The following is a 22,903-nucleotide window of genomic DNA, read 5'->3' as shown; positions in this document are numbered from 1 at the left end:
TTTTTTAAAACAAGGATCATCAAAAAATGTGGTTGAAACTACTACTTTTAGTATTGTGAGATAGTTGTGAGACACAAATGTGGTTTTTAGCGTACATTATTTAAAAATAAAAAATAAAAAAATACTGATACTAAAACAGGCGTTTTTATTTCACAACTATTAATTTCTTATTGCTGACGTGATGGTCCGAACTAACAATTGAATCGGTTCTTCTTAAAAAAAAATAATTAAAGGTTGGTTGGGGCTGTCATGTACGTAAATGATTTCCGTTTGACAAAAAATACTTAGTAAATTTCGAAAAATGACTTACACTTTAAAAGCGTAAATAATTTTTCCAAGATGACAAAAGCAGTTGACCATCTTTTAAACGACGCAGTCGACCTTCACGCTCAAGCAGTCGACCATCACTGGATTCCGACAAGCTAGATTCTGACGCTGGTTGGAATTCAGCAGGTGCCGGAATCTGAAAATTCCTGCCGGATTCCGACGATAATTTGTTAGATTTTGGCAAAAATGGTCGGATCTTCGCTATCTATCCAAATCCTTGCCAGAACTGGCAGGGATTTGGCCGGGATCCCGTAAGGAGGCCGGAATCCAGCACAAATGGCCAGATTTCGGCCACTTTAAAAATAATTTTTTAAAATAATCCCAAAATATAATTATTGTTAGTCAATGTGTATATCTTAATTAAACATAAATTTTTAGTTCTTTTTTTAATATTATTTTACATTAATATTTTCTTGTTGTGAATAAAAATTGATTTTTATAAGTTAATTAATATGATTGAATGAAAATATAACTAATATTTGTGATTTTTTCTCTGTGTCAAACACTGAAAAATGACTTCCTAGAACATATTTTACGATAAAAATTATTTTACGCCGAAATAAACGGAGCACAATATTTTTCAAGTAGAGGGACCAAAATATGCAGGGAAGATCAAATTTAATTTGAGTAGGCCAAGCCTAATTTTTACCGCATGACACATGTTGTTTAGAGCTAGTTATCCAAAGCCTTCATTCATCACGAGCATATGTATGAATTTTATTTTATTTCTAATGTAATAAATATTTAATATGTGAGGATCCCGTATTATTACATCATTGATTTGTTTTTTAATATTATGTCAGTTCAATTCTTTCAACGATTTGCCATTGTACAAATTTCGAGAAATGTTAAGAAATTAAAATAAGAAAATCAAACAGATTTAACTTTAAAACTAAGTATAATTTTATTGTGAATGGGAGGAAGTAGCTTTTCCTATATACAAATAGAAGAAAACTACTTCCAGATCTTATGGACAGAATGTGACAAGATAATTGGCACCAGTGGGGCACGTAAATGTGCTAGTTTTATCGTCGTAGGCATAGCTGTAAGCCTGAGGGCACTGATCCTTGAAAACCTTGGAATATTGTGTAGGCGGACATCTATCTGGGGTACTAAAATCTCCGGTGCAACAGTATTGCGGCTGATTGAAAGCCTCACATGCGCTCTTGCAAGCGATTACGCTGCCATCAAACCCTTTCACAGCCAACTCCGGAGGGCAAACCTGGTTCACATTCCCTGGACAACTTGTGCTTTGGCAACTAGCCGACCCGCCTTGTGGGCTTATCGACAAGGGCAAGTTAAAGCCATCGACAAGGCTGACATCGTAGAAATCTTGTCCACCGCTGCCATTTAGAGTGAACTCGACGAGTGAGGCTGGTGGGATTGCACCCGCACCGTTGCATGTGACCTGTCCAGAGCCACAGTCGGCTGTGCCACAGCTGAACTTGCCGTTGGCATCGGAGCATTGGGTTCGTGCCCACATGCGGCCTGACCAGTTAGCAGAAACGTCAAGGGCTGACGAAGCTCCGGAGGCTAGCTCTAACCCGGTTGATGTTAATTGAGGGAGGCCACCGCCAGTCAGTGTTCCTGGCCATATTGTGTAGGGGCAGTTGTTTTTTATTGTGAATGTTACTGAGTGAGCCCCTGCATGAACACAATATCAAGTAGAGTATTACATTCAACCTCTTTCCGGTTAATCTCCCAAAAGGCCAAATTTATTATTATTTTTTTTTTTTTGAGGCCTCTCCCTAATCCCTATTGCACTCCAATAGGGCAGTCGTGTGAGAGTATGTCCGAGTTCTACCTGTTCGGACGAGTAGGCCGACTACGTACCTGTTCGGACAGTCAAGGCAATTGTCCGAGAAGGTAGGATTCGGGCTCTCATACGAGCTGCCTATTGCATATATAGAATCCGGTCCCAAAAACGACAAGAAAGAAAAAAAGAATAAGAAAAAAAGAAGGCCTGCATGGCCTCTTTATCATTTATTTATGGTGATGAGTAAGAATGAAATACTATAATGGAGCACAAAAATAAGTCACACAGCTAGAAATAAAAAAGTGAACCCATGCATGTGTTATGTCAAATGAGAACGCTTATAAGATGGAGAGAAAAGAAAGCCGGCCAAAAGCAGAGGAAGGGGAGAGGTGCTTACCAGAGAAGAAGAGAAAAGCCAAGGTAAGGCAGAGGAGTGCTTGGGTTTCCATTTGCTTTGACGATGATTTTTGTCTATGATGAAAGTAAAAGATTGAAACAGGGGAAAGTTTATGTAGGCTCCCTGATCACGTACAGGAACAATAATAAATATGGTGAATTGGTGATATGAATCTTTTGGATTTCCTTCTCATTTAATTTTGGTTGAAAACACCCTAATAAATCAATAGATAAGATCAAACATGCAGGGTGGGTAAGCTAAGCATTTATGGCCATAGATGCGTAAAATATGAAACAAATTTTTGACTTTCTATACACGAAATCTGGAGATTTCATTAACTAATGCAAATCCTGGTTATTTCTATGAAGAAAAATAAACAGAATGGTTGGAGATAAACAAATTATTGCCAATCATAATGGCTGATACATGCATATAGTTAGCGCAATATTAATTGCTCAAACTATTATGACATGTTGAACTTATTAGATTATTATTTATTTATTTATTTTTTTACATTAAATATTCAACTAATCTTTTTAATTTTTTTTATTCATTTTGGTATCTAAATTCTTTATCTATTTTATTAAAATAATCTTTTTAATTTTTTTTATTCATTTTGGTTAAAAACGTCTTTCCACCAAAAACATCAAATAGTATCCTTATTCCGAGTATTAGGATCATCTCCTGTTAGTTATAGGACATGGGTATTTTTATAAAAAAAAAAATGTCATTTTCCCCGTGTATTAGGATCCTCTCCGGTTCAAATAAATCTGAGAATATCCCAATAGTTATAGGGCAGGGGTATTTTTGTGAAATGACAAAAATCCCGGCCTACTACTTTCTTGCCAAAATGCAAACATCTGAAAGAAGGAGCCGGATGCAAGGATGGAGTCTTCTTAGAGAGAAAACATATATATGAACAATTATCCAAGAAAGAAGCAAATTTATCTAATATATATAGGTGGAGATTGAGAGAGTGTGTTCTTTACTAGTGTTAAAGAAAAATCTAGTTTTAGCTTTGGTTGAGAGTATTGGCCTGGCAAGTCTATAGATCAAAATGCAAAATGCATCCATACATTTGGATAAGCAATATTGTACATTAAATGTAAAATACATTTAGTTTACAGAAGGAGATACAGAGATTTTTTTTTTGGAAAAAAAGAAATTGGTTAGCCATTTTATAAACTATTGTAAATGCTCTTAAATAGCTAGAAATTGGTTCTTAACCCTAATTTGAGACGTTTTGAAAATCAATATCCTTAAATCAAATAGGCCGATAATTCGGTACTTTTAAGTGAAATTATCCCGTAAATATATTTTTTAGATATTGATCGGTTTATCTAACCGCATGCTAATACATATTAAAAATTGTAAAAAAAAAGTTATAAAATAATTGTACGTGAGCACTACTTATAATTTATAGGCTTAATGATGTTCTGTTGGATCAAAATTTATTTAAGAAATGTTAGATCTACACTCTTTTTAAAAAATAATTTTTATACGATTTACTAATAAATTAGCATATTTAATATTTATTTATTATAAATATAAAAAATGCTACACAATTTCACGAGTAACTTTTAAAATTATTATTATTTTTTTTTTAACAAACTTTTAAAATTATTAAAATTCGATGTTCGGACACACCTATAAAATAGCCGTGGCCACAACGGACAACACCCAGCGAGAGAGAGATGGATTTCACAGAACTGAGAGAAGCAATAGAGGAGATGGAGGTAGTGGACGCCCACGCCCACAACATCGTCGCTCTCGACTCCACCGTCCCTTTCATCAGTGGCTTCTCCGAAGCCAACGGCGACGCGTTGACCTTCGCGCCCCATTCCCTCTCCTTCAAGGTACTCACTCTACGACGACTATTTTCTTCAGGCTTTTTACAAAGTGAGAACTGGGTTTGGTTGACTTTTGCGACCCAATTGTTTATAAACCAGTCAAACTCAATTTGTATGGAATTCATTTCAGTCTTGCAAATCAATCCCATGTGTCATATTTGTGTGGAATTCATTTTTACACACTTTAATATGTCTTTGTTTCAAGGGATTGTTTTAAGCTAACATGAAAATTGCCACATATCGATCAACAAGTTTAACAGGAAGAAAGGAAGAAAGAAAACATGTAAATGATGTGGTCCGTAGAGGACAGCGTCATAATGACTTCTCTGCCAACTAAATTTAATAACTTGTACTGGGTCAATGCAACAATTTCGATGGTTTGATAATGCTGCTGCACGTTGGTGATCTATCGGCCACTGCAGGGACGCTAAATGGCCCTTACGGGGCTGTCGGACGGCCTTGGCGACCACCGCTTGACTCTTAGACGGTTGGATAGCCTTGGCAACCACCCCGGACGGCTAAGGAACGTCCACACATGAAAATATAAGCATGAAAAATGGGCTTGTATATATTTAACTATTTTTGAGAAATGTCTTGTGTTTTATTTATCGGATAGTGATTTGTGAGAAGTGTTTTGGGTTTTTAGAAGAATTTTGTGTTTAGTGGTAGGGGCTACATCTAAAATTCCGTTTGGATAACTAACATTTGAGAAGCGTTTCCAAGATTTGAGAAGAGAAAACTGTTTACGAGAATTTTGTCAAACAAACCCAGGGTATAATTGTAAACCTTATGAGATGCATTCATTCATTTCATTCATATATCAGGTATCACCGTACATCTAAACCCTCAGAGATTTGCAGCCAAAAACTCATAACAAGTGCTTTGAATGTCCCTGGGCCCTTCCAGAAAAACAAAATAAAAATTTTTTAGGGGTAAATAACAGTTCTCTATTTTCTCAACTTGTCGGTTTTATGTGACATGTTCTAGGCCTCGTTCGTTAGATTCAGAGACACTTTTAATGTCTGTGGTGCCATGCTCAGTATGCTGCATTATCTTTCTTTGCCACTATGCAATAACACGTGTTGCTATGACTTGTAACTTCATGGTACTTGAGGACTTAAAAGAAATCAGTTCCGGGTTTCCATTCTGACTGCATTGCTTTGTATGTGGCAGAGAAATCTAAGGCATATTGCTGAATTGTATGGATCTCAGATATCCTTGCATGAGGTTGAAGAATACCGTAAGCTCTCTGGATTACAGTCCATTAGCTCAACATGCTTCGAAGCTGCAAGAATCTCTACCATACTCATTGATGATGGGATAGAGATTGACAAAAAGCATGACATAGAGTGGCATAAAAGTTTTGCTCAGGTCGTTGGTAGAATATTGAGAATTGAACGTCTGGCTGAGAAGATTCTTGATGAAGTAATATACTTTTTGATTTTCACTTATCTGACTTGCATTAAAGTAATCAATTTGAAGCATTTCATATTGTTGTAAATGCATGTACTTGATGTTCTTTCTATTGTCCTATTTATTTCTTTGGTCTTGGTATTTCTCTCATAGTTCAGCTAGTCATGCTTTTTATCTTGATGTCCAACTCCATCCCAAAAGGAAGGAGAGAGTATTATGCTTACTATTTTTTTGACATTTAAGGACAGTTTGTCACTTTGTTGTTTAGTTGATCTGTTTTGGTGAAGATCTGAAATAATGTATTTGCATGCAAGGAGGCCAAGACAGTATCTAATTGTCATTGTTATTAGTTAGTTTCATGCCAGCTATGGTCTTGATTCTCCTATAGTTTTGAGGAGATATTGTTATATGCTTTCTGTCCTGTATGTATACTTGTTCCATATGTATGGTTGCTGGAACAAGAGATCTTGCTGTTTGTTATTTCTGCAACTTCTTCTCTAGGATTGATTTAAAATGATTTGCTACAATTCTACTTTTTCGTTATAGTCATTGTGTCGCAATAATTTTATTGTACCTGTTCCTTGGGGTACTCTTTTCTGTTTCTTGTGCATCGCAGATTAAATCTCCATGCCCATGTTGATGAGATATTGATGACCTGCACTAGTTATTTTATTTTATTTTATCTTGGTATAGTATCCAATTATGACCAAGCATTTTTTTTTCTCTAGGCTGATTTTTTTTTTTTTTTTTGAATCTATTTAAAGTTGAGTTTTATTTACTTTTATGTGTCTTTCTATCATCATCTGTTGCTCTTTTGTTGATTTAGCATCCCTTACTCTCTGCTATTAGACTCGGTGTTTTCCGAGCAGCAGGCTCAAGAAATTTTTAATTTTTTTTTTTTGCTTATAGTTGTTAGTTTGTTTTTTGCTTTTTATTTTTGTGTTGTGTTCCGTTTAGGAATTGCCAGATGGATCTACTTGGACATTGGATACGTTCACTGAAACTTATCAGGGAAAGTTGAAGTCATATCCTTTCAGCTTGTTATGGATTTCTTTCTGTTACTTTGTCCTTACTGGTATTAAATAAGAAGCCTATTTTAGTTGACTTCCTTAAGATTCTATCACAGTTGCTAATCAGATATATGGGTTGAAAAGCATAGCTGCATACCGCAGTGGGTTAGAGATCAATACAAATGTCACTCAAAAAAATGCTGAGGAAGGTCTTTCTAAAATTTTAAGTGGTAAGTATAGCATGTTTATTGGGGTTTCTCAGTATACATTGAAGGTTATACTAACCAATGTATCTTTTCAGCTGGAAAGCCTACCCGCATTACGAATAAAAGCTTTATTGACTATGTCTTTACACGTAGTTTGGAGGTTGCTCTATGCTTTGACTTGCCGATGCAGATACACACTGGGTAACAAAAAGTTTTGAAACTGATAAATGATTTCACATTATGCTCTTGATGATGGCTGAGAAGATATAGAGAATGAAATGAAAACGTGGAATCTGTGTGATTCTATGATGGGGCTGCTTGGGAATTCTACATTATGCAATCAGCGTACAGCTGAGGATAAGCTGACTGCTTTTATATTTTCTAGAGATTGGGAAGGACTTTCCCATTTAAGGACATTGAAGTCAAATAGAAAACACACCTAAACACACTGAACTTATTTTTATCTTAATCTTTTTCTTTCTTTCTTTTTTTTCTTTTTTTTTTAATCAAATCAATTAATGTGAGGGAGATGGACCCAGTCTGGTCCACTTCTAGAATAACCAAGCAGCTTCTAAGATTCTAGGTTGTTATTGCTCGTCCTTTTCTCAACTATCAAAAGGAGCCTAAGCTAGTCTGTATGTTCTTAGAGTGTTACTGACACACGTATAAAATGTTGTTCCTTTTTACTACAACTAGTTTCGGAGACAAAGATTTGGATATGCGGCTGTCCAATCCTCTTCATCTCCGGACCCTTCTTGAGGACAAGAGATTTTCAAAATGTCGTATAGTACTTTTACATGCATCCTACCCATTTTCAAAGGAAGCATCATATCTGGCCTCTGTTTATCCCCAGGTCAAATTTAGTCCCCAGTCATAAAATTTTTAGACATGTACTTTTGATGATAAACTTGGAAGTTCTTTTGCAAATAAGGCAATGCTTTCACTTTCAGGTGTACCTCGACTTTGGGTTGGCAGTTCCCAAGCTTAGTGTCCATGGAATGATATCGTCAGTCAAAGAACTTTTGGAGCTAGCTCCAATAAAGAAGGTGAGACTATAAGCAATCTAAAAAATACTAATACAGAAGTTTAGTATAGAAATACCAAGGTTATGTCTGCATTTTCTTGCCAAGTAATCTCCACATGTACTCTGTGTGAACAGCTTCTTTATTCTTCTCCCTTTCCCATTCACCCCTTCCTCCCCTTCCTTTCCCCCTCCCTCTCTAACCAAAATGTTCATCTACTCTCTGACTGTGAATCCATCTTTTAATATTGTTTATGCATTTAATACTTATGTTTCCAGAAGAAGGATCTTTATGCATAGGAAGATGACATTGCTTTTCCTCCTTTTGTTTGGTTTGTGCTAAATAACATTTGGTGCTAAACATAAATGAATTTGCTGGTAATGTTCAGCACTGACGGCTATGCGTTTCCTGAAACTTTCTACTTAGGTATGTTAAAGTGAAAATTTATTACCATTTTACCCAGTCTTGATCAGAATGTTAGTGTTTTTTATGGCAGTAGTTCATGACAGTTAAGGCTCTCTCTCTCTCTCTCTCTCTCTCTATCTCTCTGACTTGTAAAAAGCATATCAGCTTTGGAAGTGGTCACTTACAACAACCAATTTTCATCTTTACAGGTGCAAAGAAAGCACGCGAAGTTGTCTTTTCTGTTCTACGTGATGCGTGTATTGATGGTGATCTCTCAATTTCTGAAGCTGTTGAGGCTGCTAAAGACATCTTTGCACATAATGCAATTCAGTTTTACAAGATCAATTTATCTCTTGGTTTAAAGAATACATCAACTCCTTACCCTGTGAAGATGAAAACAAGTGCATTGGATAATGATGTCTCCCTTGTTCGCATTATATGGGTTGATGGTTCGGGACAGCACAGATGTCGTGTGAGTACTTTTTTTCCTCTTTAATGTGCTTTGGGCCTGTTATTCATTATTCTTTAAGACAAGTGGAGTAATATATTTAGAAGTTTCACTATTTCTGCTTTTACTTATCAAAAAATATATTTAGAAGTTGGAACAGAAGTACAGAACAGGTCTGAACTAGGAGAGAATGACTGAGGTTACTTTTTTTGTTTTTTTGTTTTTAATTTTTTTTTTTTTTCACATTAAAGACAGGAAAAGGGGAATCGTTCTAGCTTCTTGCAACTAATTAGGGTTGAGGGTGAGGATGCTCATACAAATAATAATATGAAACTCTGTCTTTTCCAAAAATGCAGGAGAGTTGCCTACTCTATATTGTTGGGACAGAACAAATAAAAACAAAATTTCTTTCTAATAAGGTCAGCTGCATGTGTCATGATATGTGTTTGTTTTTGTAATGAAACATACTAGCAACACAACTGTGCACATACACCTCAACCATACTCATATAGGATTGAGTTTATTTTCCATAATAGAAGCCTTTGGGAACTACTTATCCCACGTAGGTTTGCTGCAGTGATTTCTTGAGAATTGGAGAGCTATTTGTGTTCCATCAAAATCTCACATCTCACATTCTTTTTTCTTTTACAAAGATCTTGTGGAAAAATTGTCAGATTGCTATTTATGATTTGGGAAACAAGTTGTTCACTTGCTACAGGTATCTAACATTTGAAAGTAGCCCAATGTGTCATCCTATTGTTTCTCTAAGATCTTTTTGTAGTTGACCGCATTAAAATGCATCACTGCCATACTTGTAAACAATTTAAGGAATAATGGCTTGGTAGACTAGGGATCTGAGTCATCACTCCTTCCTGTCCATTCAGAAATCTGATTGAGAAACTTTTAAAGAAAGCTTTTAAACAGTTCTTGTCTCATACCAGCAATTGATTACCATAAATGGCCTTATCCACTCTTTTGTCAAGTGTACTAACCTTCGGTATGTGACACACATTCAAACATTTGTCTTGAGTGCAAGGTGACTCATAAAGGCTTTCCCCAACAATGTCCTCATGTGGGTCATATTTTCTTACTTGAGATTTATCAGACTGAACTTTCAGAGAATCTGATGATGAGAACGGATAAGTGCTGTTTCTATGACGTAAGAAGTTCATTAAGGAGTTCGCAATATAGGATATGATATAAGATGCTCAGAAGTACAGGTGATAAGGACCTGAACCAATTTAAGAAGTAGCTCGTTGCATGTCTCTGTAACCCTACTGCAGATGAGTGTAAGCCTGTACAACCATTCGATTCCCTAGAGTTTTACATGGAAATAAGGAAATGCCTGCACTTGGCAGAGATTCGTTTTGCCATCTTTCTTGCATTAATATAAGTGTTATAAATATTGAAATTAGAGCTAAGATTATTTTGTCTTGTGAAAAAAAAAAAAAAAAAAAGAAAAGAAAAAGAAGAAGAAGAAGATTATTTTGTATAAGATGATTGCCCTGTGTTATCTAATTTCTTGTTAATCAGAATTTTAATATGGAGGTGATTCTATAGAATAACTGTTAGGAATAAATGGAGCTAATTTTTTTACCTTGCAGAAGAAAACTATATGGAGTTTTCTCTTCTATGCTTGTGCCTTGTCTTAATTACCAAGTTCAATTGCGGTGGTCAGATGTAGGAAAACCAGGCATGGATAACTTCACTTTCCATAGACCATTATCTGGGATTAGTCTGAATATCCTACACTTTATTTTAAACCAGAATCTTGGGCTACACCATTCAATTTATTTAGCTTCAGATTATGTCAATGTAAGCAGTTCAGAAGTATAGCACACTTCATGTTTTTTATAGTCAATGAAAATCGGCAATGTATGTTATAACCTTCCATTTGTTTTAGAAGCCTGTGTATAACTGTTTGGATTTGGATATGTCGTTAAAGAATATCTAGTTGGTTTTCAATTCCTTCTTTTTCCCTATATTTTTTATGTATCATTGTCTCAGGTTGTTCCTAGGAAGCGATTTGACAATGTTGTTAGGAAGAATGGTGTTGGTTTGACATTTGCGTGCATGGGAATGACTTCTGGTGCTGATGGTCCAGCCGATAAGACCAATCTGACAGGAGTTGGTGAGATCAGACTTATTCCTGATTTGTCAACCAAGTGCAGGATACCATGGTACTAAATATCTTTGAGAGGCATTCTGCTGGTTTATTTCACTTTAGTATATTCCTCTGTCCACTTCGAAATTTCCATTTATAGCAGTATATTGATTAGATTTTCCAATTCGTCCTTTCCATTATATATTCCTTTGTGTGTGTGTGTGTGTGTGTGGTAATGAGGAACCCCAACCACCCAACCTCATCGACTGCAAGGTCGTTAGGTAAATCACAGATGCACAAACATATCGACAAGACTCGTTTATAAGTCCGGGCATTTGGTCTCAGTGGGATTCGAACCTAAGTGTGGGTCTACGCTCATCCAGGTGTCCCTACCACTATGCCAATCCGTGCAGGTTAACCTACATGGTTTCTTCTAAAAGCGATTAGCGTGCACAATAATCTGCATTGCATGATGAACACTTGATGAGTTGTGCGTTAGCAGTATGGACCAGCAAATCGCCATGTTGCTACTGCTTTTGTCCCTCTATTGAAACTTTATAAGCAGTCCCAGAATCCTGGGTAGACATCTTTTCCCAAACTCATGAGGGTTAAACTGATTATCATTTAAAAGCCACAATTTCTGTAGTAAATTAGGGGAACACAGTTATCAATCTCACAACCATTTATAAGTTACTTTCAGTTTATGTTCAGTTTGTTATGCTAGCCTTTGACAGAATCTTCCTATTAATTAGGCTTCAGTCCAATTTTTCTAAATACATGGGAAAATGAGGTAACAAACTAGAAAACGTTGTCAATTATGCTATGTTTTATGCATGCGTTGAGTTTAGGAGTAAACTTGTGTAACTTTCACTCTTTATGGAATTGTGGTTGACTATGTGATTGAAAGGGTGGGGAATGGTGAGAAACTACACAACAGAAACATTAGTTGAAGACCTTTACTTGAGAAAGAAATCCTTGATAACTTAACATATTTGATTCTTTTTTCTTTCTCAATACAGATTCTGGACAGCATATGTTGTTACAAGGCTTAGCTATTGAAGCCGTGTAGCTATTGATACAGGCAAGTTGAAGCCGTCTACAAGGCTTACATCGTAGAAATCTTGTTCACCGTTCGCTGCAATAGCGATTCCCACCAAATACGCCGGCAGGATTGCATTGTTGCCGTTGCATGAAACCTGACCGGAGCCACAATCAGCAGTTGCACAAGTGAAACCGGCCGATCCACGAAGCTTGGACATCCAGTGATGTGGATGCTTTGGATGGTAGCTTGAATCCGGTGTTTGATAACTGAGGTTTTTGATTTGCTGTCAAGTCTCCCGGCCAAATAGTGTACGGACAATTGTTTGTTACCGTTATTGTAGCGGAGTGAGCACCTGCATATATGCACGCAACATGAACCAAAAGTCCTTGACACTAGTTCGAACATGAAAAATAAATGCAGATCTTGGATGCAACAAACGTAGTAACTAATAATTATCACAGAAATAAATGAGTTGTATCGATTAAATGGGGAATGATTTTACAAACTAGAGTTTCTGTCAAGAAGGCGAGAACATTTATGGATTCTTGTGAAATATGATTCGATTATGAGTTATTAATCTATGGAAAGAAAAACACAAATATATATATATATATATATAATTGACAAGAAGAAGAAAAATTACCATAGATGAAAAGAAAGGCAAAGATAAGGCGGAAGAGTATCCGTGTTCTCATTGTGATTGCTTTGTGATATGATGTTTTTGTTTGATGAAGGGATGGATATGTATATATATATATGTGTGGAGAGAGAGAGAGAGAGAGAGAGAAGCCAAATAGAGTATGTATAGTTATCTCTGACCTTTAGGCCATCCTATATTTTTTTATGAGTGCTAGTGTAATTTTTGTTTCGCTGGATTTCTTTGACTTACGTGCATAGAATTTTTACATTTGAAAAAGACCGTAATTAATTACCCATGCAAAGTGTAAGGTTTGGATAGAATTTGGAGTAGACGTGGTATGATCTAGTAGGGTCTTAATTTGTTATATATATATATATATATATATATATATATATATATATTATTTCTCTCTTTGCCCCAAAAAGATCTGCTTATGAGCAAAGACTAAAGTTGAACTATCAAAGGGATCAATTGAGATCAAAGACTTTTGAAAACTCATTCATTATCTAAAATAGTCAAACTGAGCGTGTTCTAATTATACCATAACTAGGCCCTCTCAATCCCTCATCCAGTTCCAATTACCCTCATCTATTCTTTCGTCATCCCCATGTGTACGTATATGTGACATCACAAGTTTGGAACTTACCTATTCTTACACTTAGAAACTTGCAATTTTTCAACTCATTGGAACATTTAACACATAGTAATGACCTTGGATGTACGTGGATAACTATTGGCAATGTGATTATGAGAACAATATTGTAGAATAACCATATTTTTGGAGGATTTTACAAATTCAAACACTGTTGGATGGATGAAGCAAAATAAAATCTGAATAATAAAATATATTATCTTAAGTGATCAAATATAAAACTTATTTTTATAACCTATTTTATAGTGACAACCGACCTGATTACCTAATTACAAAATATTCCGCTTGGTGGATATGTGTCTTTTGGCATAATTAGTCTAGGACCATGTTCACATAATGCATGTCTACTGCATCTAGATAAATAGATGCAATTGTATTATACTGCATCTAGCATTCCTAAATTTTGGAACTAAATTCTAGAAATAAGTGTTTGGATGCCTAGCATTCCTTTTTTAGAAATTATAGGAAGTCCGGTTATAATTAAAGAATAAGGATGAAAATTACATTTTTATCCCTAGATATTAATGCATGTAACGTACACATAAGTATTATAATATAATTATCTCAAAAAAAAAAAAGTATTATAAAATAATTATGAGAATGAATTAGATGTAGTGTGTGTGTGTATATATAGTATTTCTCGTATACGTGGCCACCTAGCAATCTCTCTATATCTAGTATTATCTACTATAGTACTACGTATAAAGGATGGGCTGGACCCAAAATGTTTTCTTATGGAAGAACAACGTGTGAATGAATGTTGTATAATACATAAAAGGCCAAGTTAATTATTCTCAATCAATTAGAAAATAAATAAATAACTGATGCAAAGTTAAGCAAGCTAAAAAAAAAGAAAAAAAAGAGGCCAAAAGCGAAATATATTCTTGGTTTCCCGCGCCAAAAGATTTGAACTCTAGCGCCTACAAATCCCGTCAATTCCCAAATCTAACCTCTCTCTCTCTCAACAATTTCTCACTCCCAGTAATCTCTCGACGGAAAATCTCCAGCGCTGCATTTTGGACAGCACCGAAGCCGGTGGACAACGGCGAGTTGGAGGCGGAGATACGGGCACGTGCAAGGAAAATCTCTCTCTGCTCTCTGTCTCAACAATTTTTCAGGTTTGTTTGGAGATTTAGTAACCGGATTAGATCTGTATTTACCGGTTCTTACAGAATTTTAGCGATTATTGTGACTCTCAAATTCTATATCGGTTTGATTTGGATGGCTTCGACGATGCTTTTTGTAGCTTCAGCCTTTTTCTCGGCGTCAGCCTCGGCGCATGAGAATCTCAAGGTACGGCTAGTTTTTGTTTATGTGATTTCACTTTCAATTACGTTTTGTGTTCTTTAAAATCACAGTTTCTGTTTGTCTGCCGAGAAAATGCAGGAAAATATAATGAATAGGAGTTTTTATTTCCAATTCTTCTTTCATTTTTTAGGATCCAGAATGGCCGGTTGTGGTGGGTGGTGAATCTAGTGCCTGAGAATGAGATGAAAATATTTGAGAATCTGCTTTGGAGCATGTTTCATTCTTATTTTATAGCCAAACAAAGAATTACAAAGAATGTAGAGAGGTGTCAAAGTACAAAGAGAGAACTAAAAATGGAAATCATTTATTTTACACGGCTGTCCCATGAAACAAGGACTGGAATGGCCGTGATTTCTGCCATTGTTGTTTTCGCTGTCAGAGGAAATCTGGAGAGCAGCCAGGAGGCTAGGCCAGCTGGGCTTGATTTCAACAGATGTGACCTTGAATCCCCGTTTGTTTCATGCATGCACTGTGATTGCAACATGGTCAGTACTGTCACCGTCCGAAACAGGTACTACGCTTCCAGAATGAAGTAGTTGTGGTCTCTCTGGTGATATAGTGGGTTCAACACTGTTGAAATGTGCTAGGCGAGAAAGCTCGTGGACCGATTCAGATATTTTCTCCACACATTTAGTGATTTCTTTTAGTTTTGTAGCAAGCGAAACAATCGGAATAATTGCTAGGACGTCTTCACGATTCTCTGTCGTGGCAGCTTGAAGTGCTAATATTTCTAGGTCATTAATGGCGGTTTTAGAATTCTCCACATGGGGATTGGCAGCTGAAGGGTCTGTCATTGTTTCTATTGCCAATGCTAGCTCTTTTAATGCCTTGCTGGATTCTGAGCTCATCTTCGTGCTTGATTCTCGAATTATATTTCGGAATTCCAATGGTGCCTGAATATCATCAGAGTTGATATAGTCATCAAGAGCTTTAATATGGTAAGCACATTGCCGAGCAAGGTCTCCAATCTTCGGGTACTGTTTCCATGGATGACGGAAGTGAAAACCGCCATGCGCTGGTTCCCATCTTGCGAAATTCGCCCAGGAATCTTCATCGCTTTTGGAATCAAGAACACTTTCATAACCTTGAACAAGTGCGGCCATATCACCGGTCGTCACATTCCCTTCATTGAAATATTGACCTCCTAAACCTTGTAGATAGTTTGCAAGCTTTTCTAGATTGGAAACGGTTAGTTTGTGAAGATCTTGGCCAGCCCATACCGGAAAAACAAATATGGATATAACTAGGCACGTTGCTACACCTATTAGTATTGTGAAGAGTCTTTTATCGGCCAGCTGTAAGATGTCGTCGGTCCGATACCCGGAGACTGCTACCAAGGTAAATGTCGATATAAAAATCAACACCCCATAGTCATAGCTTTTCACGATCCGTGGATTGAATCGAATGAATGATGATACTGCACCTGCACCACAACAAAACAATTTGCGTAAGTAATTATACTAGTCCGTTTCTAGAGTCTTTGGAAGAAAGGAAATATGTAAAGAATTGAAGGAATATACCTAGAAAGAAAAGAAGGATCAATATTATTTCGACAATGGGTGGTCCTTTATCGCCAAAGAGATATGCTAAGCTGTTAGCACCAATCCCGAGAGCGCAACCACATAATGTCCCAAAACTTGTGTTAAAACATTTGAGTAAGGTTGCACCTGGAAGGGAAAAGGTATAAATACGTGCATTAGTTCGACGTTTACATACATGCGACAAGTAGTTTGAAATTTGATGGGCGGTTGATTGAAAAAGCTTACCAACAGTGAATTCGAAGACTACTACGACTGTTAACAAAGCCCACATTCCGAAAACCCCAAAATAATTGAACGGAGGGCTCAAATAGTATATTGAGGACGCCAATGTGAGAGCCAGTCCAGCTTTTAGGGAGTGGGTGACTCGTCTTGGGTCGTCTTGTCCGAGCTTCTTTGCGCTCTTTGCAACCTCCACAGCCTTGTTCTTCAACTTCTCAGGCAAGCCCTTAAGCCAGCCCCAAGCACCGGCGAAAACCCCGGCCCTCTCTTCAGTTGCTGCCGCCGCCGCCACAATATCCATTGCTAAATTAGAGTGGGGAAAAAACTACTACTTTCAATTTTTACTGATGCAAAGTTAGAAGAGGCCCCAAGGCTTTTATAAACCTTAAATTTTGAGGCGGTTTTCCTCTTCTTCCCGGTGATCATTAATTAGCGAGGATGTATTTGAGACCCAACTCTTCCCATCAGAATTCGGAAATCCTTCTCCTTCCCCTGCCCGGAATTGTTAAAAGACGCGCGTTAATAAACCTTTTCAGGCCGTTTTCATCAACAATACATTATTTGACACGTGTCTTTATCTTACAATTATTCGACCTTGTTTATTTAGCAATTGCAATCAATTTCTTTCTTTATTTATTTTTTTAAACAAGGATCATCAAAAATGTGGTTGAAACTACTACTTTTAGTATTGTGAGATAGTTGTGAGACACAAATGTGGTTTTTAGCGTACATTATTCAAAAATAAAAAATAAAAAAATATTGATACTAAAACAGGCGTTTTTATTTCACAACTATTAATTTCTTATTGCTGACGTGATGGTCCGAACTATTTATTGAATCGGTTCTTCTTAAAAAAAATAATTAAAGGTTGGTTGGGACTGTCATGTACGTAAATGATTTCCGTTTGACAAAAAATACTTAATAAATTTCGAAAAATGACTTGCACTTTAAAAGCGTAAATCATTTTTCCAAGACGACAAAAGCAGTTGACCATCTTTTAAACGACGCAGTCGACCTTCACGTTCAAGCAGTCGACCATCACTGGATTCCGACAAGCTAGATTCTGACGCTGGTTGGAATTCAGCAGGTGCCGGAATCTGAAAATTCCTGCTGGATTCCGACGATAATTTGCTAGATTCTGGCCAAAATGGTCGGATCTTCGCTATCTAGCCAAATCCTTGCCAGAACTGGCAGGGATTTGGCCGGGATCCCGTAAGGAGGCCGGAATCCAGCACAAATGGCCAGATTTCGGCCACTTTAAAAATAATTTTTTAAAATAATCCCAAAATATAATTATTGTTAGTCAATGTGTATATCTTAGTTAAACATAAATTTTTAGTTCTTTTTTTAATATTATTTTACATTAATATTTTCCTGTTGTGAATAAAAACTGATTTTTATAAGTTAATTAATATGATTGAATGAAAATATAACTAATATTTGTAATTTTCCCTATGTACGTGTCAAACACTGAAAAATGACTTCTTAGAACATATTTTACGACGAAATTATTTTAGGCCGAAATAAACGGAGCATAAGATTTTTCAAGTAGGGGGACCAAAATATGCAGGGAAGATCAAATTTAATTTGAGTAGGCCGAGCCTAATTTTTACCGCATGACACATGTTGTTTAGAGCTGGTTATCCAAAGCCTTCATTCATCATGAGCATATGTGTGAATTTTATTTTATTTCTAATGTAATAAATATTTAATATGTGAGGATCCCTTATTATTACATCATTGATTTGTTTTTTAATATTATGTCAGTTCAATTCTTTCAACGATTTGCCATTGTACAAATTTCGAGAAATGTTAAGAAATTAAAAAAAAAAGAAAATCAAACAGATTTAACTTTAAAACTAAGTATGATTTTATTGTGAATGGGAGGAAGTAGCTTTTCCTATATACAAATAGAAGAAAACTACTTCCAGATCTTATGGACAGAATGTGACAAGATAATTGGCACCAGTGGGGCACGTAAATGTGCTAGTTTTATCGTCGTAGGCATAGCTGTAAGCCTGAGGGCACTGATCCTTGAAAACCTTGGAATACTGTGTAGGCGGACATCTATCTGGGGTACTAAAATCTCCGGTGCAACAGTATTGCGACTGATTGAAAGCCTCACATGCGCTCTTGCAAACGATTAAGCTGCCATCAGACCCTTTCACAGCCAACTCCGGAGGGCAAACCTGGTTCACATTCCCTGGACAACTTGTGCTTTGGCAACTAGCCGAGCCGCCTTTTGGGGTTATCGTCAAGGGCAAGTTAAAGCCATCGACAAGGCTGACATCGTAGAAATCTTGTCCACCGCTGCCATTTAGAGTGAACTCGACGAGTGAGGCTGGTGGGATTGCACCTGCACCGTTGCATGTGACCTGTCCAGAGCCACAGTTGGCTGTGCCACAGCTGAACTTGCCGTTGGCATCGGAGCATTGGGTTCGTGCCCACATGCGGCCTGACCAGTTAGCAGAAACGTCAAGGGCTAACGAAGCTCCGGAGGCTAGCTCTAACCCGGTTGGTGTTAATTGAGGGAGGCCACCGCCAGTCAGTGTTCCTGGCCATATTGTGTAGGGGCAGTTGTTTTTTATTGTGAATGTTACTGAGTGAGTCCCTGCATGCACACAATATCAAGTAGAGTATTACATTCAACCTCTTTCCGGTTAATCTCCCAAAAGGCTAAATTTATTATTATTATTTTTTTTTTTTTTTGAGGTCTCTCCCTAATCCCTATTGCACTCCAATAGGACAGTCGTGTGAGAGTATGCCCGAGTTCTACCTGTTCGGACAGTCGAGGCAATTGTCCAAGAAGGTAGGATCCGGGCTCTCATACGAGCTGCCTATTGTATATATAGAATCCGGTCCCAAAATTAACGACAAGAAAAGAAAAAAGAAAAAAAAGAAGGCCTGGCCTCTTTATCATTTATTTATATATGGTGATGGAGTAAGAATGAAATACTATAATGGAGCACAAAAATAACTCGCACAGCTAGCTAGAAAGAAAAAAGTGAACCCATGTGTTATGTCAAATGAGAACGCTTAAGATGGAGAGAAAGGAAAGCCGGCCAAAAGCAGAGGAAGGGGAGAGGTGCTTACCAGAGAAGAAGAGAAAAGCCAAGGTAAGGCAGAGGAGTGCTTGGGTTTCCATTTACTTTGACGATGATTTTTGTCTTTGATGAAAGTAAAAGATTGAAACAGGGGAAAGTTTATGCAGGCCGCCTGAATCCTGATCACGTACAGGAACAATAATAAATATGGTGAATTGGTGATATGAATCTTTTAGATTTCCTTCTCATTTAATTTTGGTTGAAAACACCCTAATAAATCAATAGATAAGATCAAATATGAAACAAATTTTTGACTTTCTTTATACACGAAATCTGGAGATTGAGAGAGTGTGTTTTTTACTATTGTTAACGAAAAATCTGGTTTGAGCTTTGGTTGAGAGTACCGGCCTGGCAAGTCTATAGATCAAAATGCAAATTAAAATGCATCCATACATTTGGATAAGAAATATTGTACATTAAATGTAAAATACATTTAGTTTAGAGAAGGAGCTGAGATACAGATTTTTTTTTTCTTTAAAAAAGAAAAAGAAATTGGTTAACCATTTTATATAGAATTTCATAAACCATTGTAAATGCTCTTAGATAACTAGGATTCACCTTCATAGTATTTTTCATTTCGAGTAATGTTATGAACAATTTTTTTGTCTCATTTTAATTTTTCATTATAAAGTTAACGTGACTTTTAAAATTACTATTGATTTTGATCCAATTGTGATTTTAAAAATGGAAAAGTACACACGCTCACTAAAATTAACACTATTTTTACTAAAAATTTGCAATGTATTATTGTAAATGAGAAAAATACCCTTAATAAAAATAAAAATAAAAATTAGAAAACTCTGCCGTGGATCACAAGATCCATGGCATTTTGTGATGTTCAATACTGCTAGAGAAACATCTCATTTGCATTTGCTGCATAAACGCTGTGTTTGATGGTCATTAAAGCTGTTCCATATCAAGAGATTTCAACATATTCTATCATATTCAGGTCTCATATAACAGAGCACTTTGCGACTAATCCTTACAGCTTCCCCCTCCTACTGGCATAAGCATAACAGAGGGTACGTTGGAGACAAAAAGCCATCGAAACAGATGTTTAAATGCCTACGTTAACATTTTCCACTTATCCATTGTCACATTGTACCCCATACGACATTTATCATGTTTGTTACTAACTAATTAAATTGATAATTAAGTTAGAACAACACTCATTACTTCTATTTTTAGACCTCGCCACCTTGAACCACCCACCCCCATCGTACAACAGTGGGTTTTGCCATATATATATATATATATATATGCTACCATAGAGCCCTTTGCGCCACCCCTAAAAGACTTTTGGATTGGTTCGACCACCCTCTCTCGTTGATTATGGCGGGGTGGCCAAATTATACTCAAAACGATTAGGGGTGGCTTGGCTAGCTATATGGTCTAGTTTACATTGATTATGAGATGGCTGGACCACTCTTATGGTTATAGACCAATTCAATCATTCCAACAATTTATTATAGGAGTGGTCGAACCACCTTAAAATTCACCATCATATTAGTTTGTAGGTGATGCAGGAGGAAAAACCAAAGAACATAAAATAAAAATAAATCAACGTTAATTCAGAGTCTCACCAAATTAACGAAGATTATAGAACAAACCAGCGTCTTATTGGCTTTAGTAGTGTCTCACCACCAAGAAAGAAGAGATGAGTCACACTTCATAGGAACAAAACCGTTTTCTTAATTCATCATAAACTAACTAAAATGACCGATTAAGGGCCAAGCCCATTATTAAATTCAAATAAAACTAAACAACTAATTTATTATTTTCTCATTAATAATAATAAGTTTACTGGAACGTCAAATTGTAAAAAAAAATTATAGTAAATAATAGGTAGTTCAAAACTCATCTGAAGGGGTAGAGTCATAGTCCCATTTGGCACACATCTCTGTCTTGGATCTGATAATGTTCATCACGTATTCAAAAACAAAATTTCCTAGGAATTAAAGACAACGTCACTGCTTATCTTAATTGCCTTTTAGTATATTTTGTTGGGCGTAAAAGTCGAATTGATCAAAAGCCGTCGCATTCTTTATTTGATTTGGAGTTGATCAAAAGCCATCCCATTATTTATTTATTTACTTTTTAGTAATTTATAATTTCTCTATGGACTCATCATGAGGTCCGTCCGACGGTTCATTCACATGCAAAGAATTGACCATTCAACTGTACGTTGAAGTTCTAGAAATGATAGAAATCCTTCGAAGATGGGATTAATTAGATTCCAAATAGTGCTTTTGAGTAAGATATAATATTGTGTATTTTCCTTTTTTTTCTTTTCTTTTCTTTTCACTAAATTACAGTTAAAAAAAAAATGCAATTTATTTCTGTATAATTTATGAAAAATGTTATACTTTTAACTATTTTGTAGCTTCTAACACATGTTGGTGTATGTATGATCATAAGATGTTAAAAATATAAATAACTTCACTTAAGGGTATTCAACCATCGATAACTTTACTTTAAAACGTCTCAAAAATTTTTTTTTTACAATTTACTAATAAATTAGCATATTTAGCATTTATTTATTATAAATATAAAAAATGCTACAGAAATTATTAAAATTCGATGTTCGGACACACCTATAAAATAGCCGTGGCCACAACGGACAACACCCAACGAGAGAGAGATGGATTTCACAGAACTGAGAGAAGCAATAGAGGAGATGGAGGTCGTGGACGCCCACGCCCACAACGTCGTCGCTCTCGACTCCACTGTCCCTTTCATCAGTGGCTTCTCCGAAGCCAACGGTGACGCGTTGACCTTCGCGCCCCATTCCCTCTCCTTCAAGGTACTCACTCTACGACGACTGTTTTCTTCAGGCTTTTTACAAAGTGAGAACTGGGTTTGGTTGACTTTTGCGACCCAATTGTTTATAAACCAGTCAAACTCAATTTGTATGGAATTCATTTCAGTCTTGCAAATCAATCCCATGTGTCATATTTGTGTGGAATTCATTTTTACACACTTTAATATGTCTTTGTTTCAAGGGATTGTTTTAAGCTAACATGAAAATTGCCACATATCGATCAACAAGTTTAACAGAAAGAAAGGAAGAAAGAAAACATGTAAATGATGTGGTCCGTAGAGGACAGCGTCATAATGGACTTCTCTGGCAACTAAATTTAATAACTTGTACTGGGTCAATGCAACAATTTCGATGGTTTAATAATGCTGCTGCACGTTGGTGATCTAGCGGCCACTGCAGGGACGCTAAATGGCCCTTACGGGGCTGTCGGACGGCCTTGGCGACCACCGCTTGACTCTTAGACGGTTGGATAGCCTTGGCAACCACCGAGTGGCTGCCGGACGGCTAAGGAACGTCCACACATGAAAATATAAGCATGAAAAATGGGCTTGTATATATTTAACTATTTTTGAGAAACGTCTTGTGTTTTATTTATCGAATAGTCACTGATTTGTGAGAAGTTGTTTTGGGTTTTTAGA

The 22,903-nt window shown here is 36.5% G+C and overlaps 5 protein-coding genes and 1 long non-coding RNA gene across 6 annotated transcripts in view; 2 read left to right on the top strand and 4 right to left on the bottom strand.

Annotated features, from left to right (window-relative positions):
• Nucleotides 1-1,206: 1,206 nt before the first annotated feature.
• LOC133873486 (thaumatin-like protein 1) lies at nt 1,207-2,873 on the bottom strand. Its single transcript, XM_062311186.1, has 2 exons — nt 2,481-2,873; nt 1,207-1,971 (listed from the first exon to the last, which is right to left on the bottom strand). The coding sequence occupies exons 1-2, from the start codon at nt 2,530-2,532 to the stop codon at nt 1,295-1,297; spliced, it is 729 nt and encodes a 242-aa protein (XP_062167170.1). The 5' UTR covers nt 2,533-2,873; the 3' UTR covers nt 1,207-1,294.
• Nucleotides 2,874-4,145: 1,272 nt separating this feature from the next.
• LOC133873483 (protein fluG-like) lies at nt 4,146-12,466 on the top strand. The gene is made up of 10 exons (XM_062311184.1): nt 4,146-4,336; nt 5,504-5,755; nt 6,701-6,769; nt 6,869-6,983; nt 7,055-7,160; nt 7,656-7,812; nt 7,910-8,005; nt 8,596-8,858; nt 10,842-11,014; nt 11,958-12,466. The coding sequence occupies exons 1-8, from the start codon at nt 4,175-4,177 to the stop codon at nt 8,746-8,748; spliced, it is 1,110 nt and encodes a 369-aa protein (XP_062167168.1). The 5' UTR covers nt 4,146-4,174; the 3' UTR covers nt 8,749-8,858; nt 10,842-11,014; nt 11,958-12,466.
• On the bottom strand, nt 11,881-12,690 carry LOC133873489 (uncharacterized). The gene is made up of 2 exons (XR_009901129.1): nt 12,624-12,690; nt 11,881-12,332 (listed from the first exon to the last, which is right to left on the bottom strand). It is a non-coding gene; the product is annotated as an uncharacterized LOC133873489 (long non-coding RNA).
• Nucleotides 12,691-14,867: 2,177 nt separating this feature from the next.
• On the bottom strand, nt 14,868-16,791 carry LOC133872573 (aluminum-activated malate transporter 8-like). Its single transcript, XM_062310133.1, has 4 exons — nt 16,347-16,791; nt 16,101-16,247; nt 15,044-16,003; nt 14,868-14,968 (listed from the first exon to the last, which is right to left on the bottom strand). Exons 1-4 carry the CDS (start codon nt 16,639-16,641, stop codon nt 14,868-14,870), a joined length of 1,503 nt encoding a protein of 500 aa, XP_062166117.1. The 5' UTR covers nt 16,642-16,791.
• Nucleotides 16,792-18,215: 1,424 nt separating this feature from the next.
• Nucleotides 18,216-19,617, bottom strand: LOC133873487 (thaumatin-like protein 1). The gene is made up of 2 exons (XM_062311187.1): nt 19,434-19,617; nt 18,216-18,951 (listed from the first exon to the last, which is right to left on the bottom strand). The coding sequence occupies exons 1-2, from the start codon at nt 19,483-19,485 to the stop codon at nt 18,275-18,277; spliced, it is 729 nt and encodes a 242-aa protein (XP_062167171.1). The 5' UTR covers nt 19,486-19,617; the 3' UTR covers nt 18,216-18,274.
• A 2,452-nt stretch (nt 19,618-22,069) lies between these two features.
• LOC133873482 (protein fluG) overlaps nt 22,070-22,903 on the top strand; it is a 29,948-nt gene continuing 29,114 nt past the window's right edge. The window contains exon 1 of the mRNA XM_062311183.1: nt 22,070-22,247. Within this exon, the coding sequence (XP_062167167.1) occupies nt 22,086-22,247 (162 nt within the window). The 5' untranslated portion in view covers nt 22,070-22,085. The remainder of the gene's footprint in view (nt 22,248-22,903) is intronic.

The sequence above is a fragment of the Alnus glutinosa genome, chromosome 7, assembly GCF_958979055.1.
Source record: "Alnus glutinosa chromosome 7, dhAlnGlut1.1, whole genome shotgun sequence".
Lineage (NCBI taxonomy): Eukaryota > Viridiplantae > Streptophyta > Magnoliopsida > Fagales > Betulaceae > Alnus > Alnus glutinosa.
This window is presented reverse-complemented; position numbering and strand designations above follow the sequence as displayed.